This window comes from Setaria viridis, chromosome 9 (assembly GCF_005286985.2).
Source record: "Setaria viridis chromosome 9, Setaria_viridis_v4.0, whole genome shotgun sequence".
Taxonomy (NCBI): domain Eukaryota; kingdom Viridiplantae; phylum Streptophyta; class Magnoliopsida; order Poales; family Poaceae; genus Setaria; species Setaria viridis.
The window spans coordinates 3,470,939-3,488,224 of NC_048271.2; the positions used below are offsets into that span (position 1 = coordinate 3,470,939).

Consider the following 17,286-nt stretch of genomic DNA (forward strand, 5'->3'; position numbering starts at 1 on the left):
CTCGTCGTAACGGCATGGAATATTTGGAAAGAACGGAACAGAAGGATCTTCGAACAAAAAGCTCTAACGCCACCACAAATCCTACAAATGATCCAAGACGACATCAAGCTAAGACAGGGAGCATGCGGGTACCCCATGTTGGGGTTGGGGTAGTGTATCTTTAATTTCTAATGCAGGAGTTTAGAGACGCTTCATTAAATTTATGTAATATTGAACCAAATGTAACCGTAAACTTCATCCTTCTTAAATGATTTAGCAGTGCTCCTACTTCCTTTAAAAAAGAAAAAGAAAAATCGAAATCCCTGTGTTCAACACGAGCACACATGTGGCATGCCCAGCAATTATTGTTACACCATGTCGCTCGATCGGATGGCGTCGCGGAAGCTCCTGGATCCTGATCGATCTGCAGGCCTTGCATATACGTCCATCATCACCACTCGGAGAGGAAGCGCCGAGACTGAGAATGAGACGGCGCCGGCGCCGGCGCAGGGGCCGGCGTGCCGGGGAGAATGGTGACGTTGAGCTTCATGCCGAGCCGGCAGTGTTGGCCCACCACGCAGATGAACCACCTCCGGCCCGGCTTGTCGAGGGCGACGACGTCCTTGCCGGAGTTCCAGACGGAGGTGGCCGCGGCCTTGGTGCACGCCTTGAAGTCCGCCCCGCTCACCTCCGCCACGTTATGGGAGTTAGCGCTGTACTTGAACGCTGCATAAAGCGTCCCAAATATCAGACACCTTCAGCGGTTCAGAAACTTCAGATGCATGCATGGTCCTGCAATGTCTTGGACTCGTGCAATTACGTACCTAGCGTGTCACCGACCGTGAACTGCTTGCTCTCGGCCCAGGCGGCGTAGTCGAACCCGAGCGTCCAGCCATAGCCATCGCCCACGACGTGATCCGTGGCGGAGGCGAGCGCGGGGAGGAAGACGATGGCGATCGCGGACGCTATCACTGCCGCGGCGACCATTTGCTTGGAAGCCATGGAGGCGAGGAGGGCTTCGATTCCTTTCTACTTGCTCTGCTTTTACTTGTTTCTGTGTGTGTGTGTGTGTGTGTGTGTATGCTGTGAGCTCAGAAGGACAAATTCAGATGCATGCTTATATAGGTAGCGAGTTCTTGTCTGTTCCGGGAAGGTTGGAGAATGGGTCAGCTGCGACGGACTCCATGCAGGCTCAGGGCGGCAGGGTGATCCCAAGCGCCAAATCAACGTTGGCCGGACTTGTAATCTGTATAGGTCCATGAACGTACTTAAAATATTGGATGCATATTCTTTTTCAACTAAACATAATTCAACGGGCACACAAACTATATTACGTCTAAGATACAACAATTTGCAAGTTAGCGTTGTCACCTACGATTCTCATTTTGCAACAAATGGAGGCTTTTCTTTTCAAAAAGAAAAAAAGAAAGGAAGGGAAAAGGAAAGAAATGGTGGGTGGTGGCAGCACATAATACAGGCGTGAAAGCTCTGCTTCTGAGTAACCAATGAACATATAATGCACACGCGCATCATCACGAATTTGAGTTGTTTGACATGGTCTCGGTACCTGTGTCACCTGTTCACTTCGAGGTAGGGCCAATTTTTTTCAGTAGAGCTAGAGTACAAGAGATAGCTAGGGCTGGAACTTTAGCCTGGATCTGTTTGACGCTAAAATTTTACATCGAGGCATCGAGCTACATACGTGGAGCGGCCAGCAAGCCAAAAACTTGGGTAAATTTTGGGCGAACAACTAGCGACCACCCAGCTGAACTTTGGCACGACTCCAAATTTAGCTCAGCCACACGGACCGATATTCTTTTCCTGTCAACTTTTCACAGCTCAGATTTTTGCATAGACATGCGTTTTTTCAAGAGGAAACCTTTTTTTTTTACATTTGGGCACACAACCGTTAAGTGACAATACAATTGGATTATTACAGCATGTGCTTGATCCCCAGCCAGCGTGCATGGACACCGTTTCCAGCATTGTGCAGTTTTCAGCAAGAAGGGGCACGAGGGTCGGGCACTCGGGCTCTGCAGTTGCTTGTGTAAAATTTGGAGTAACGTGGTCGCCCATCTCAGCACACCATGGCTGCATGTTTATACAGAGGCTAAACTAGCTTAAGAGATTACAAGACGAATCCGTTGAGATCTGATTTGGTTGTGTATCGTGTACAATAAGTAACAGACTCAAATTCTATATCTATAACCAACCAGATGCTCAACTTGAAGTTGTTTGCCAATAACTCTCTCTTACAAAATGGAAGTCAATCTCAACGTCTCAACGTGCTTTGCTCGAGCATGGAAGACTGGATTTGCATAAAGATAAGTAGCACCCAAATTATCACACCATAAAGATGGAGCCTGCTCCAACTGAATCCCAAGTTCAGCTAACAGAGACTCTAACCAAATAATTTTTGATGTAGCATTTGCCATAGATTTATATTCTGCCTCATTAATTGATCTTGACAATGTTGCCTGTTTTCTGGCACTCCATGAGACCAAATTACTGCCAAAGTAGATAGAAAATCCACCGGTAAATCGTCTGTCATCTACACTAACAGCCCAATCCGCATAAGAGAAACCATTAATTGAGATAGACTTATCCTTCCAAAACTTTAATCCCAAGCCAATTAAAAACTTAATATATCTTAGTATTCTCTTTACTGTTGACCAATGCAAACTTGTAGGGGAATATAAAAATTGACAAATCTTATTGACTGAATATGCAATGTCAAGTCTTGTTAATGTCAAGTATTGCAGTGCACTAACAACATTGAAAGAGCATCTAGGCCCCTTGTGGATTTTGGTGACTGAATGACAAAAGCAATTAAAGGACTAATAACCTTGTTGAGCTTTGGCAAGGTTTTACTAGAAATGAAAAGGTCAAGCTCATGTCATATGAAGCATGCAAAAGTAAAGAAATGACAAGCAAAGATTGAATTGAGTGAAAGAGACAAAGATGGAAGTGAAATTATACTGTCTCATTGGTTGTTTGCTTGTATATTCAAAGAAAGTTGAAAATTGCATGAGGATTGATCAAGATTACAATAATGATATAAGTGATCAAGAGCAATGGTGAATTGAATGGAATTTCAATGATAGGTTGCTTGGTCACATGGATGGTATTCCTTATTATCATGAAAAAAGATATTTGACCAAGTACTTAGTATTTCAAGGAAGGTTAAGATAAAAGATTACTTGGTCATATGTTGGTATAAGAATGATATTCAAGTATGAATCAAGTTCATTTATTGAAGAAGTGGATTTCAAATGGGTATTCATTGTTGATGCAAAGAAAAGCTTAACTTGAGATGGCAAGATAGGGTGAAGAAGTAAAACAAGGACTTAGCTACGAGGTACTAAGCAAGGGTGAAGGGCAAGTGGTGACTTGGGCCGACGAATCTTTGCAAGGGTGAAGAAGCTAGTACTTATGAGAACTTCGAGGAACTAATCTAGCCATGAGGAGTTAAGGAATTCAAAGTATCAAATAATCATTGAGTCAAAATATTGAAGTGAATTGAGGATTTCAAGTTGATTGTTGACCATATATGATGATGAACATCAAAGTCACTGGCTCAAGGAGGATAATGCTTAAGAAAGAGAAAAAGAAATACTTGAAACCCTCTCAAAGTATGATTTTGAAGAAAAGCAGCATCATGAAGATATTCAAGCTAAAGTGATTTATATTGTGTTTATTCTTTGATCTTGAGTATAGGTAACGCCGTACTATCAAGAGGGATGCAACGTGAATAGCTTCGCTTATGTCTCGGTGCTCAAACCTAACATTCCAAGTACTCACATGAGAGAAACACTTGTCTTAACACTTGCACCAGTTGGTATTGGAGCTTGTTTTTAGTTGGAATGGATTCTCCTCTGAATAAGCTTTCCATAGAGTCCAAGATCATCGAAGTCGGAGCCCGGAGTCAAAAGTTATAGCCTTTTCTCTTCGGTGACTTGTGCTGTCTAGTGGACCTCCAGAATTTAAATTTCTAGAAATTTGAACCTAACAACTAGTTTTGGGGTTCCGGAAGTTTTTGGAGGTCTTTCTGGAAGAATCCGAAGATTTCGGAAGTTTCCGGAGGTTTTTCCGGAATATTCTGGAATCTGACAGCCCAACGGCTAGTTTTTGGGGGATGGGTATTTATACCCCTCCTCCTCTCCCTTTTGAGGCTGCTGGTTCCCCACACGAAAAATACATGTCCACAGCCCTTTTGAGCTCTCCCATCTCTAGTATTGCAAGATATTTGAGAAGAGAAGAGATTTGGGGTAAGGGATTGAAAGATTGAGTGAAAGTGAGCACATTCATCCTTGAGCACTCGAGTTCATATCAAGAGATCTTCGTAGCATTTATTACTCTTGGAGGACAAACCTCCTAGACGGCTAGGCATCACTAGGTGAGCACCCAAGCTTGTGGTGTGCCGCGGGAAGTTTGTGGAGGCTTCGATTTCGCCTCCGCAAGGGAAGAAATCAAGAAGTAAAGTGGGAAAGGGTTGAGTGCAACCTGGCTTCATTGGAAGCACCCAACGGAGACGTAGGATTCCTCGGTGAAGGAATCCGAACTTCGATAAACAAATCCTTGTGTCTCTTGTGCTTGTCATTCTTACTTTCATTCATATTCTTGCATAAGAACACATTTCTAGGATTTGAGATTGATCTACTTTTCTAGCAAGTTTGAAGTTGTGCTACCTTGTGTTAAAGGCTATGAATAACCTGTGCAACAACCTATATTCGTCGATCAACTTTTCAGCAAGTTTATCTTGAGGTTCTAATTGTTTCTCTTTGGAAATCGGAAATATCCGGAGACTTCTCCAGAAATTTCCAAAGGTCCAGAAATTTCCGGAACAATCTCCGAAAATCTCCGGAAGTTGCTGATAAGCTTGTTCAAGGTGTAAAATTTTTCATGTTCGACTATTCACCCCCCTCTAGTCGACATCGTAGATCCTTTCAAACACTCATGTACCTGGTAGAGTCTTCAGCTCCCAACGGTTCTCCTTCATAACAAGACAACTTCTCTGTAGCTGACAGAGGAGTAGATACAGGTTTGCATTTGGGCATTCCTACTCAAGATAGGATTTGGTGAGCATACTTTTCTTGTGACCGAAGAATCCCATCCTTCTCCCTCTCGATTTCTATACTGAGGAAGAAGTGCAAATCTCCCAGGTCCTTTAATGCAAAATATTTTTTGAGATCTTGTAACTATGCATCTATAGCTTCAGAAGAGGAGCTAGTAATAATTATGTCATCCACATTAATATACATGCTCTCTTCTATAAATAAACAGTGACGTGTCAGACTTAGAAGTCCTAAATCTAAGATTAATAAGCTATTCACTTAACCTTGAGTACCACGCCCTTGGGGCTTGCTTCAAGCTGTAAATTGTCTTGTCTAATTTCCACAAAAGATTGGAACCACCGGTGTTTCAAAACTCGATGGTTGCCTCATATATACTTCTTCTTCTAGAACACCATGAAGAAACGTGTTCTGCACATCTAATTGTCTCAAAGCCCATCCTTTAGAAACAACAACAGATAATATAAGTCTCATAGTAGCAATTTTCACAACGGGACTGAAGGTATCCTTATAATCAATACCAAAACATTGTTTAAATCCTTTTGCTACTAACGTTACTTTATATCTGTCAATACTCATATCAGCTTTCTTCTTGATCTTGTAAACCCACTTGCAATCTATTATATTTGAAGCATGCTTTTCAGGAACCAAATGCCAAGTACCATTGCGAATTAAAGCATCATATTCATCTTGCATTGCTTGTTGCCATCTTGGTTCACTTAGCGCTTCTTGTAATGACTTTGGCTCACCTGTAGAATTGAAAGCCCCAAATTTAATCATGCCAACATAGGGTACCTTCTTCTTGACAATGCCACTTTAAAGTCTGGTACCTGGACGTGGTGGAGAAGGAGCTTGAGCTTGTACATGTGAAGAAGAACCAGCAACTGGTGTAGGTGATGTAGGCGCATCAGATCCAACCGGGGACGCAGAAGACCCGAGGTTCACCCCGCCCATGCGGCGCAAGCAGAATGGCTGGCGGGCACTGCTGGAGATTTGATGCTGACTCCGAGGCTGGAGCAACTCTGGGATCAACGCGCTTCTTGGCTCCTGTGCAGGCATGTCTCCTTGGGAAAGCGAGACGTGATCCTCTGCAGGCATGCGATCGCCATTGCTACCAATTTGCTCCTGATTTGTTGAATTTTCTTCCTGCACATCATGACTGCTACCAAAATTATTTTGATCATTAGGAGGATTAGTAATATGTGGACCATAACAACTAACATCCCCCGGATTTGGAAGATGGGCAAGGAGAAGGACAATTTCTTTGCGCAAAAGAGTTCATGCATTTTGGAGAGAGGCAAAAGGAAAACAACTCTCATCAAACACAACGTCCCGAGAGATGTAGATGTGGCTAGTGGAAATATCAAGACATTTGAACCCTTTATGCATAGAACTATAGCCAAGGAAGGCACATTGAGTAGATCGAGAAGCAAACTTTCGCGTATTATAGGGTCTCAAATTTGGCCAACATGCGCACCCAAATATGCGCAAGGAGTTATAGTCAGGTTTTTCCTTGAGAAGACGTTCTATGGGAGTATCATAGTCCAAACCTTGCTAGGTAAGAGATTTATGAGATATGTGGAAGTAAGAAAGGCTTGATCCCAATATTTGAGAGACATAGACGCATTTGCTAGAAGAGCCAAGCCAACTTCAACAATGTGCCTATGTTTTCACTCTGCAGCGCCGTTTTGTTGATGAGCATGTGGGCAGGACACACGATGGGAGATTCCAATATGCTGAAAAAAAGAATTTAGCTTCTCATGCTTTCCTCCCCAATCTGATTGCATAGAAACAATTTTCTTATTAAATTTTCTCTCTACAAGCTTTTGAAAGTCTTGGAAGATATGGAAAGCATCTGATTTCTTTTGCAGGAGATAGATCCAAGTGTACTTGCTAAAAGTCATCAATGAAACTTACATAATAGGTGTGTCGACCAATCGAGATAGGCGCAGGCCCCAAACATCGGAAAAGATTAGATCAAGAGGTGCCTGTGAAGGAATATGAGTATTCGAATAAGGGAGCTGATGGCTCTTGGCCAATTGACATGAATCACAAATAATTTCATAATCTCGATCACTAACACAAGGTAATTTATTGAAACTAAGAACTTTCTCAACAATAGGAAAAGCTGGATGACCTAGTCAACTATGCCACTTGGAAGTAGATGGCTTATTGACTGCAAAGGCTAGTTTATTGTGACCTCCTCTTGATAATGACAGCCCTAAGGGATATGGCCTCCTGTGCATCTACCTTGATGCAGGACTCTCTTCGTTTGCTAGTCCTTGATAAAAAAAGAATTTGGATGAAATTCAAGAAAGGCATTATTATCTTTAGCTAATTTGTGGACATAGACAAGATTCTTGATAGCGCTAGGAACATGATAAATATTCTTTAGATGTAAATCTCTACTAGGGGTATGTAAAGTTGTATGTCCAATATTACTAATGCGCATACCTGATCCATTTGCAGTGTGCACTTGATCACGACCATTATACTCGTCACGAACCGTCAACTTTTCTAGCTCGCTGGTAACGTGATATGTGGCTCCACTGTCAGCATACCAATTTGTATCATACCCATATCCTGATGATGCAACTCCTGCCGTCTTCTGGTGGTGCTGCTCCTCTTCCTCATCATAACGGTACCAGCATCTTTTGGCTTCACGACCCACTTTCTTGCAGATCTGGCACACGGGCCTTGAGTTCTTTCCACCTTGCTGCCCTCCTTGCTTGAACTGATGTGTACCATGGGTGGCACGATTCTGACCTTGTCCTCCTCGACCACCATTGTTGTTTTGCCCACGGTTATTGTTGCCACGACCGCAGATCATATGCCAATAATTGGGAGAACAGATCATTCATGGAGATGGGATTAGAACGACCAAGAATTGAAGAGGCAAAATGATTGTATTCATAATCAAGATCATTCAGGATATTGGAAATCATCTCGTCATCTTCAACTTTCTTACCAACAGCAGCAAGCTCATGTATGATTGCCATCATCTTGTTGAAGTAGACGGTGCGGGTCATATTGCCCTTCTTGGTGCTGGTGAGCTACATGCGCAAGTTAGTCACACACGCTCTGGAGTGCGTTGCAAATCTTGCTTCTAGCGCCTCCCATGCTTCTGCCGAGGTGGTCACAGCCAACGCATCGTTTGTGAGCGAGTTCAGTAGATAGCTCAGCAATTGCTGATCTTTGGCTACCCACGAGGCATGGTGCTCGGGGTTAGGGACGATCCCCTTCTTGACGTCGGCCTTGACCACTTCCATAGTCGTCGGAGACTCAGGGATATTACCCTCTAGGTACCCCATAAGCTGAGCATCGCGCACGGCAGGAAGGAATTGTGCCTTTCAAAGGAGATAATTGTCTTTGGTGAGTTTCTCAGAAACGCCGGCACCAAGTTGCGCCGGAGCTAGGGAGGACGACTCCATGGGAAGGGTGTTTGAGATTGTAGATGTGTTTGTAAGAAGTGGCTCTGATTACTATGTAAAATTTGGAGGAATGTGCTTGCCCATCTCAGCCACCACGGTTGCATGTTTATATAGAGACCAAACCGGCCTAGGATCTGGTTTGGTTGTGTATCGTGTACAACAAATAACAGTCTCAAACTTTATATCTATAACCATCCAGATGCTCAATGACTCAGACATGATTTACACGCGGTATAGATAGGGAGAGATCAGCTTGACCTTTTGAACAGCTATGATCCTGGACACGCATCCCTAAATGCCTTCGATAGCGTCGCGATGCATTCTTGTTTAGCAGAATCGAAGCCCCCGTCGTTGCCTTCAAGCATTTGGAAGAACGCAATCGAACATAGCACACAGTGGAGAATAATCTGAAGACATACAATCTTAACTGTTAAGCAACCCAAGCATCAGATATTCAGATGGCCATGCCACTTCGGTAGCAACATTGGTAGCTTCAGTGACCAAATTAGATCAATTTAATCATCGACATTTGAAAAAATTTGAATACGTAGTTAAAAAATATTCTGGATACAAATACACAAGGAAAATTTCTCTTGGAAACACACACAATGAAACCGCATCAGGACTCTCTTAAAGGAAACCACAACACAAACTCAACGCTCAAATCAAGTACAGTATACGTTTACGTAGGCACAGAAGGCGGCTGGAAGCCTAGAAGGCTAAAACACGAGCACGGCCGCGATCACCGCGAGCACGGCCTGCGCGAGGCGCGCCTGGACCTTGGCCGCGGGGCTGGACGGCGGCGGAGGCGCCGTGGACGGGACCTCGGCGGTGGCGGCCTCGTCGGCGGCGAGGACCTGGATCTTGACCTTCATGCCGTTCTTGCAGTGAGCGCCGACGCTGCAGACGAACCACCGACGGCCGGCCGCGCCGAGCGTGACCTGGTCCTGGCCGGTGGTCATCACCTTGGAGTCCTCCGGAATGTTGCACGCCGCGAAGTCGGCGCCGTTGACCTCCACCACCGTGTGGCTGGGCTCGCTGTACTTGAACACTGCAACGCGCATGGCAATCAGTACAGGTCGTCTCGTTGTGCGCCGTGGAGGAGAAGCAAGTGGTGAGGCCGTTGCATTGCATGCGTACCTAGCGTGTCGCCGACCTTGAACTGCTTGGTCTCGGCCCAGGCGGAGTAGTTGAACCGCAGTGCCCAGCCCTTGTCGTCGCCCACCCAGTGGTCGGTGGCGGCGGCGAATGCCGGGAGGAAGGCGACGGCGAGCGCGGCCGCGACGAGCACGAGCATCTTCTTGGAAGCCATTGGGCGTGCCGTCAGAGCTCAGAGCTAGCTAGCGCACTCTTCTAGTTCTGTGCAGCGAATGCCTCTTCTTCCGGCTTCAGAGTGCAGCTAAGCTAGCTCTTGGTTTGTGCACGCGCTGCTTCTCGGTTTCTGGCCTGAGAAGCGAAGATGCATCTGCAAGTGTATATATAGATGGAGATGGAGAGCACAGAGCAGGGCTCAGTACGAACCAGTCACTTGGTCTGGCAGGCATGAGTGACTGTCAGTGGAAGCAGAGAAGGACTTGTTATGCGTCGCAGCTGGAGCAGGCCAACGGCGGCAGCCATGGAAGTGCCTCGCGTGGCGCCAAATGCAACGAAACGGCGCTTATCTCTTGAACATGTGCGAAGAGAGAACGACGTGCGTGAACAATTGCCTTGCGTTTGGTTCCTTTTACTTATTTTTAGCACGTGTCACATCGAATGTTTAGATACTAATTATGAGTATTAAACGTAGACTATTTATAAAACTCATTACATAGATGGAGGCTAAACGGCGAGACGAATCTATTAAGTCTAATTAATCCATCATTAACAAATGTTAACTGTAGCAACACATTGTCAAATCATGGACTAATTAGGCTTAATAGATTTGTCTCGACGTTTAGCCTCCACTTATGTAATGGGTTTTGTAAATAGTCTACGTTTAGTACTCATAATTAGTATCTAAATATACGATGTGACAAGTGCTAAAAATAAGCAAGGGGGTGTTTGGATGCTAGGTGCTAAACTTTAGCAGTGTCATATCGGATGTTCGGATGCTAATTAGGAAGACTAAACATGAGTTAATTATAAAACTAATTGCAGAACCCCTATGCTATTTCGCGAGATGAATCTATTAAGCCTAATTAATCCATCATTAGTAAATGGTTACTGTAGCACTACATTGTCAAATCATGAACTAATTAGGCTTAATAGATTCGTCTCGCGAATTAGACTCCATCTGTGCAATTAGTTTTGTAATTAGTCTATGTTTAATACTCTTAATTAGCATCCAAATATCTGATATGACATGTGCTAAACTTTAGCCTAGGTATCCAAACCCCGCCTTAGTTTCATCGCCGGATCGTTGTGCCTCCATGCCATACGCGACACCCAGACCTGGTCTTGATTTGACACTTGATTGTTCGTTACTCGCCTGGATTGGTTGGCCGCTTGGGCCCGGTCGTCGGCGTGAGCACGGCCACCCCCGTGGCGCGACGGCCTCGTCCGTCGCTCTCGTCCTTGGACTTGCGTGCCACAGAGATTCATCTCAAAAAATACTCCCAAACCGTTGGCATCTGGCGAGAAGATCCCATGGGAGTGAGAGGCTGAGATCCGCCGCCCAATCATCGTTGGCATTTGCCATTTGGCAAGGACAAAGTGCAGGTTGGACTTCCCACGTCCCACTGCTGGTCCATCAGTGATCAGTCCATGGTTAGGATTTCAGAAGTTGCAGCGGTGAGGAGCGGGCTCACCTGTCAGTGACCTTACCTCCGAGGGCCCAGTTGGTAGTGGTAGAAAAGAAGCAACCAATAATTGCGCGCAATAAGAACCCGGATGCTTCACCAATCACCACTAATCTTGTCAATCGGTATTCGGTAGCAAACTAGCAACCCATGATTTGCGCAGTTTCTTTCTCTGTTTGCAGTGGCATGATTGTCGAGTCGTCGCAATCAGGCAAAGGAAGGGAAAGGGCGAGCTGCAAAGCCCACGCAGGCAGGAGGCCAAGAGCAGAAGAGAAAGGGCCGGATCCACCCGACCCACCACCACCTACCCCAAACCAAAGCCCACGTCCCCACACGGAACGGCGAGGAGAGGGGACGGAGGTAGGGCGTGCGCCTTCGCGACGCGGCCGGCGGAGGGAGGGATGTGCGAGGGGAGGCGGCCGGCGTGGGCGTGGGCGGCGGCGGCGGAGCTGCGGCGGAGGGAGGCGGCGGCGGACGCGCAGCTGGCGGCGGCGCGGGCGCGCCTCGCGGAGGCGCTGGCGGAGCTGGAGCGGGCGCGGGCGCGCGCCGCCGAGCTGCAGCGCCGCCTCGAGCAGACCTACGGCAAGCGCCGCCGCCTCGTCGAGAAGGCCCGCGGCCGGATCCACGAGATCCGCGCGCGCCTCCACGAGCGCGAGCAGCCGCCGCCGCCCCCCGCGGAGCCCGAGCCCGATCGCTCCGCCGCCACTTCCTCCTCGTCTTCCTAGGTGCGTATTCCCTTCATCCGATAGAGCCTGCTACCCGGTTCCTCGATGCTGCTTGCTTTGTTGATCAAACGCTGTCGATTGCTGGCAGTAGCAATCGATCGTGTCCGGTCTCTGATCGAACAGTAGCTACCAAATCCCCTTCTCGGTTGTTCTCCGTCTCTGATGGAATGGAACAGTAGCTAACAGATTCTTGTGCTTCCGATTTTCGCCTGCAGGGCAAGCTGCTGTCCATGATGCCTGTTTGTTGCTACCGCTTCTCTTTTCAGAACTTCACATTGGGAGCTGCAACTGCAACTAGCTAGTTATTAGGCTATGTATGTAATATACTAGTGTCAGTGATCGGAAACTTGCTCAACTATTGAATCGGATTGGGAATTAGTGGTAGAAACATTCTAATGCTACAAGAAATTGAGCTCAGGTCCTCGTTGACCATCTCTCTGCAGAAGCTCAGTTCTTTTCCTGTTTAACTAACGTTTAGTTCTTTTTGTGATGGGGTTTCCGTGTGGAGAATTCCCATTGCTGGCGGCTGGTGATTACTTTGTCCGAGATAATCCTGTCGATTAATTTAATTTTTCATTGTGAGTAGTCTCTCTATAAAAAAAAGGCGAGTGGATAGAACAGTGAGAAAGGTGAAGCACATGCGTCGTCCAGCCTTTCCACGGAACTGCATTCAGTTCTTCATGCTGAAACGCATGACGATGCCTGCGATTGCAAGAAAAGAACCTGCCAAACCCTGAATCCTTCAGACCCAACGATCACCGTCAGTCGGCTGGCCAAGCAAGCATGACTGCATGACCAAAGTCTTCACCCACGACCACAAATCTCATCCCCCCTAAAAAACCATCATGCCATGACAACAACATGCTGCAGAGTGTAGAGGCTACTGCCGCATTGCTCAAACGGATGGGGCTCCTCTGCAGTTCTGACTCTGCAGCTGGGCTCACTGACGTGTGGTCCCGGACCCACACGTCAGGGACTCAACTGCAGAGTGCAGCACTTCGGAGGATCACTTCCGCTCAAACCGTAGAGTACTGTTACGCGTCTTCAGCAACTACGTAGCTCTCATATGCTGTAATATCCGGATTAAAATTTCATAGATCATGACATAATAAGTAGCCAAGTGTGCGGGAGTTTAGTTCATCAGCCTGGATCCTTCAGAAAAAATCACAACCCAGATGCCGTAGAGAGCTCTTTGCATTTACCAATTCCACGGATGCAAATAATTTGAGTTCGTCATAAGGTCTACTATACTACGAAATCACTTGAATGGCTTGTAGGGAGGAGCAGAAGGCAGCTGAAGTACTCGCTTGAATGGCAGATACGGGATACAATCATACCAGTCACCAAAGCATCTCTTATCCAGAAAATCAACCAACCAGATTTCAGTTGTTCTTCTCCAGTCAAATGGGGTACGGCTTCCTTTGTATCTTACATTCACCATATCTTGTTTTTTTAGCCAAAAGAGCGTCGGTTTTACCCCATTCACAATCGCAACGGGAGGATACTTGCTGAATCAAGCAAGGCCTAGCATTTGAAACATTTGCACGCTAAAGAAATGAAACGATAGAAACAGCAAGGAAAAATGTTGAATTTCTGGATCTTACAATTCAAAGAAACTGAGAATTCTCGCATTCAAAATAAAAGCTATACATTGCTCGAGTACTCCGCTGACGATGAACAAAGCTGATGGAAAACTGAACAGACACCATGTTACTGTTATAGGCTGCAACCAGTAAAGGCCTGCGGGCGGCGTAAGGCCGCCATATACCACAATATAAGGCCCATGTTTAATCTGCTCCCCACTGGGCCCATCACGCTAGGAAGCCCATCACCACCTACCTCACACTGGGCTTCTCCGAGCTAGATCCACTGGAAAACCCTACTCCGACGCGACCGCGAAGCTCGCCCCGCCGTAGCCCGTAGCCTCGCTGCCGGCGCGAGCTTGTCGGCGGTAATGTCGATCCGAATGGCTTGATGGTGCTGCACGTGGCGAGAGCGTCCATGCGCTTCACCGATGCTGATGCAGGTCCATCCATGCGGATGTGGCTGACCGGGCCTCAGCCTGCACTGTTGCCCGGCCGACTACCGCCTACGCACCTACGTTGCAGTTCACGAGGGGGCCGCCATCCGGCCACGGGCGATGGACTCTACGAAGATACTATAGTGCCGCCGTCACCTTGGCCGGGGATGCCGCCACGGCGCCACCGCTGCCCGGCCGGCCGACAGGCCACGGCAACCTGTAGAACCCGCTTCAGTAATCAGGTGAGATTTCAGTTCTGTTTCTGCTGGAGGTGTTGGGTGGTCAATAGTGTATACCACTGTCAACCGATGCCCTCTAATTTGCAACAGCCTATGCATTTTATTACTGACCAGTCTCGTTTGGTAGAGTTCAGCGATTCTATCGAAATTCGGCCATAAATTTATGTGGGATATTATGGTTGTCCTTGTGATATTGATTTTGGGCTGCACTCTTCTTTAATTCAGTTCATGGATTCACTTGCCCTCCCCCCTGTACTCTCTCCCAAGGGGCGCCGTGCTTACCCCAAAAATGGGACACCGTTTGATGGAATGAAAAGTTTCAGGTGGGCTCCTGGCCCCCCGTTGGTTCCTCAAAAAAAAAAAAAATTCCTGCACTTAAAGCATATCTGTACAAATGTCATCTGATTTGAAATGGTTTGCCTTGTTAGTGTATGATTTACTGTGACTTTCGTGGGAACTGGGTTTGCCTTTCATTAGTATTGGAATGCATTCAATACAGCATTCCTATTTTTTACATAACGGCTGAAATATGAGTGCCAATTTTTCATTCGCTACTATCGCTAGGAAGTTCACACGGCAGCTACATTCTTCACAGCAGTTAATATGCCCCGGATACAAGAAAATGGTCTTGGGGAGTCTGGTAGTTTATACCACCTTCCGAGGCTTTCTGCTGTCAATTTTTCTATCCTCTTGCGTGTCTTTTAAATCTTTGTGATTTGTTGATATGGTGTTGCGTACTGTTCATAAAATTAGACTAGCCAGCCTAAGCCGCATTCAATCAGTAACATTGTTTACTGTGCCCAGAGATTGCATCACTGGATACTTGCAACCACTATGCTCGTTCTGAGCTGTCAAGATTAGTGTAGGCCGGAGAAGATGGGCACCTATCTGATTTACTCTGCACCTATTCTTAGATAGGAGTTAGTACCCTAGTTTGTACTTTTATTGTTTAAATGAGTTGCATCAGCAGTTTTAAGCAATTTTGTAGATTGTGCTTATTGTGGGTTCTAGAGTAATCTTGTTCAGGGAAGGCCAGCACTTGTATGTTGTCGTTGATGGTGTCAAACTCCCTCTGTATTGCTTCTTCATTATGATAATGTTAAAAAAAACTTAAAATAGTTCTAGATCTGAAATACCTTCCCCCCCCCCCCCCCCCAACAAATGCATTCAAAGGAATTGTTATTAATGCTTCCTTAAAAGTTATGTTCCATTTAGTTTGTATTTTATGAAGCAGTATGTAAAGAAATTGCTGTTGATGCAATTGTTGTGTCTTATTTTCTCTGTTTGTGCCTGCGTATGTAGAAGCCTAAGCAACAATAGCATACCTTTTGATAAAAGTTCTTTCCATTCTGTCATGCCTATCTTTTACCCGTTCTGGTTGATTGCCATAAATTTTAGAGTTATTGGCCCCATAAACTAATTGGATTCAGGGCTTCTCTTCATCGGTTGCACTTTCGAAATTGTGTGTAGAAAATTGCACATTTTCCAGCGCGCAACCGAAAATAATTGTGAGGAACCTATTTGTCTGAGCTTAGTGTTAGCTTATGACTTGTAAGTTATCACAAACATTAACTTTTTTAGTTTATATTTCTTATCTTATCCGTACCTCTTTAGTCTTGTTTGTACAAGGGTTCATGTGGACAAATTAATTATATAGGTGAACATAAACGGAACATGTTTTGTTGATTTACGTGATGAGGATCGAAGTTTTTAGAATGTGTTTAATTGATAAGTGGCTCCACTCATTTCATTTGTGAACAATCATGTTACTTCATACTAGGATAACTACTTAAGAGGTCTGAGCATGATCTGAGGGTAGGGATGCAAAATTCTTATTTCATCACATAATATTTTACCTTCTGCTAAAGCTATCTAGATAATTTTGTTGATGAACTGATCTGCTTATAGGATTAAAGCAGGCCCTACGTAGCGTCTTCCATGGCTGGAAGAGCTGATCAACTAGATGCCTCTTTTTTCCTCTTTACCCCTTGCCCAATCGGAATTCTATGTCTATGGTTACATCTGAATCTCTTTTTTCCCATCATCATGTACTCGAAGACTGTAATGCTTAACCTCTCGTACCGACGTACCCTGGTTGGTGGTTTAGTCGCAGCTTACGATGTGCTGTCTTTGAACTTGTTCCCGGGCTTCTGTTAATGCATGAATGCTTTCCTACTTTTAAGGTCACTTTCCTACTACTACTTATTACTAACCACATTCGTCTCCATAATACTAGGTACTTGTACAAAGGTTTGGTATCATGGTGTGCCGGGCAGAAAAGATAAGTGGTCCTTGGTTTTGAACTTTTGATCCAAAGTTCATGAGGCCATCATGATAAAGGCAAAACTACAGCCTTTGGTGCTTGAAGTTTCAAAGTTCCATTCCTCCTTTCATCTGGGCACTCATCGTTATCGACTTATCGTCGTATGGAGCAGCTCAAAGTGTTTGCATGGTACCAGAAGACCCAACGCCGATGCAACATGCACCAGAATTTGCCATGACGTCCAAGTGCTACCGCTGGCACACCCTTTGTTCTTAGAAGTAACCTCTGCATCTTCTATTCGTTTTCTTCAGTACCACACCTTCCACACTCCATGTTTGATGTGCATAGCTGCTACTGAAAGTCTGAAACCCTGTTGCACGATGCAAAACTGGCCCCGTACCTGGGAGCACTGTGCCGTTGTCCTGGAGCTCTGAATTCGCCAACGTCTTTTGTACGGCGTCAGTAAAAACCCGGCAATCAGTCGCCCCCAACCCTGGTCCTTAGCCTACAATCACACCATGTGATCGTTCATGGCCTGCGATCTGGATGGAGCGCGCAGGACGCGGCCACCACAGTGCGACGCCGCGCCGGTGGCGGCCACCTCGCCGGATCTGGAGGCCGTGCCGCCATTGATGGCCGTGTCGGGGCGGCACGGGCGGCGTAGCGTGGGATGGCCGGTTGCGGCCGAATTTACTCCGTGCTCCCGGGAACGCCGTGCCAGGACGGCCATGGCGTTCGCGGCCACCACGGGGTGATGCCACTGATCCTTGGATGCTACGA

At 46.1% G+C, this 17,286-nt stretch overlaps 3 protein-coding genes and 1 non-coding gene across 4 annotated transcripts; 1 reads left to right on the plus strand and 3 right to left on the minus strand.

The window, feature by feature from the left end:
- Positions 1 to 430: 430 nt before the first annotated feature.
- On the minus strand, positions 431 to 981 carry LOC117839608 (mavicyanin). Its single transcript, XM_034719989.1, has 2 exons — positions 804 to 981; positions 431 to 705 (listed from the first exon to the last, which is right to left on the minus strand). Exons 1-2 carry the CDS (start codon positions 979 to 981, stop codon positions 431 to 433), a joined length of 453 nt encoding a protein of 150 aa, XP_034575880.1.
- Positions 982 to 7,875: 6,894 nt separating this feature from the next.
- On the minus strand, positions 7,876 to 8,014 carry LOC117841145 (small nucleolar RNA Z247). The gene has a single exon (XR_004637176.1). It is a non-coding gene; the product is annotated as a small nucleolar RNA Z247 (small nucleolar RNA).
- A 1,149-nt stretch (positions 8,015 to 9,163) lies between these two features.
- On the minus strand, positions 9,164 to 10,014 carry LOC117839623 (blue copper protein 1a). Its single transcript, XM_034720008.2, has 2 exons — positions 9,623 to 10,014; positions 9,164 to 9,533 (listed from the first exon to the last, which is right to left on the minus strand). Exons 1-2 carry the CDS (start codon positions 9,792 to 9,794, stop codon positions 9,202 to 9,204), a joined length of 504 nt encoding a protein of 167 aa, XP_034575899.1. The 5' UTR covers positions 9,795 to 10,014; the 3' UTR covers positions 9,164 to 9,201.
- Positions 10,015 to 11,285: 1,271 nt separating this feature from the next.
- Positions 11,286 to 12,469, plus strand: LOC117840944 (uncharacterized). Its single transcript, XM_034721492.2, has 2 exons — positions 11,286 to 11,984; positions 12,200 to 12,469. The coding sequence occupies exon 1, from the start codon at positions 11,661 to 11,663 to the stop codon at positions 11,982 to 11,984; it is 324 nt and encodes a 107-aa protein (XP_034577383.1). The 5' UTR covers positions 11,286 to 11,660; the 3' UTR covers positions 12,200 to 12,469.
- The last annotated feature ends 4,817 nt before the right edge of the window (positions 12,470 to 17,286 follow it).

What these genes read in the sequence shown, in the direction of transcription:
- LOC117839608 (XM_034719989.1), bottom strand. Translation starts at nt 981, where the DNA reads ATGGCTTCCAAGCAAATGGTCGCCGCGGCAGTGATAGCGTCCGCGATC. An exon ending in CACGGTCGGTGACACGCTAG is followed by an intron (nt 706 to 803) that starts GTACGTAATTGC and finishes CGCTTTATGCAG; the next exon opens with CGTTCAAGTACAGCGCTAAC.
- LOC117839623 (XM_034720008.2), bottom strand. Translation starts at nt 9,794, where the DNA reads ATGGCTTCCAAGAAGATGCTCGTGCTCGTCGCGGCCGCGCTCGCCGTC. An exon ending in CAAGGTCGGCGACACGCTAG is followed by an intron (nt 9,534 to 9,622) that starts GTACGCATGCAA and finishes TGCGCGTTGCAG; the next exon opens with TGTTCAAGTACAGCGAGCCC.
- LOC117840944 (XM_034721492.2), top strand. Translation starts at nt 11,661, where the DNA reads ATGTGCGAGGGGAGGCGGCCGGCGTGGGCGTGGGCGGCGGCGGCGGAG.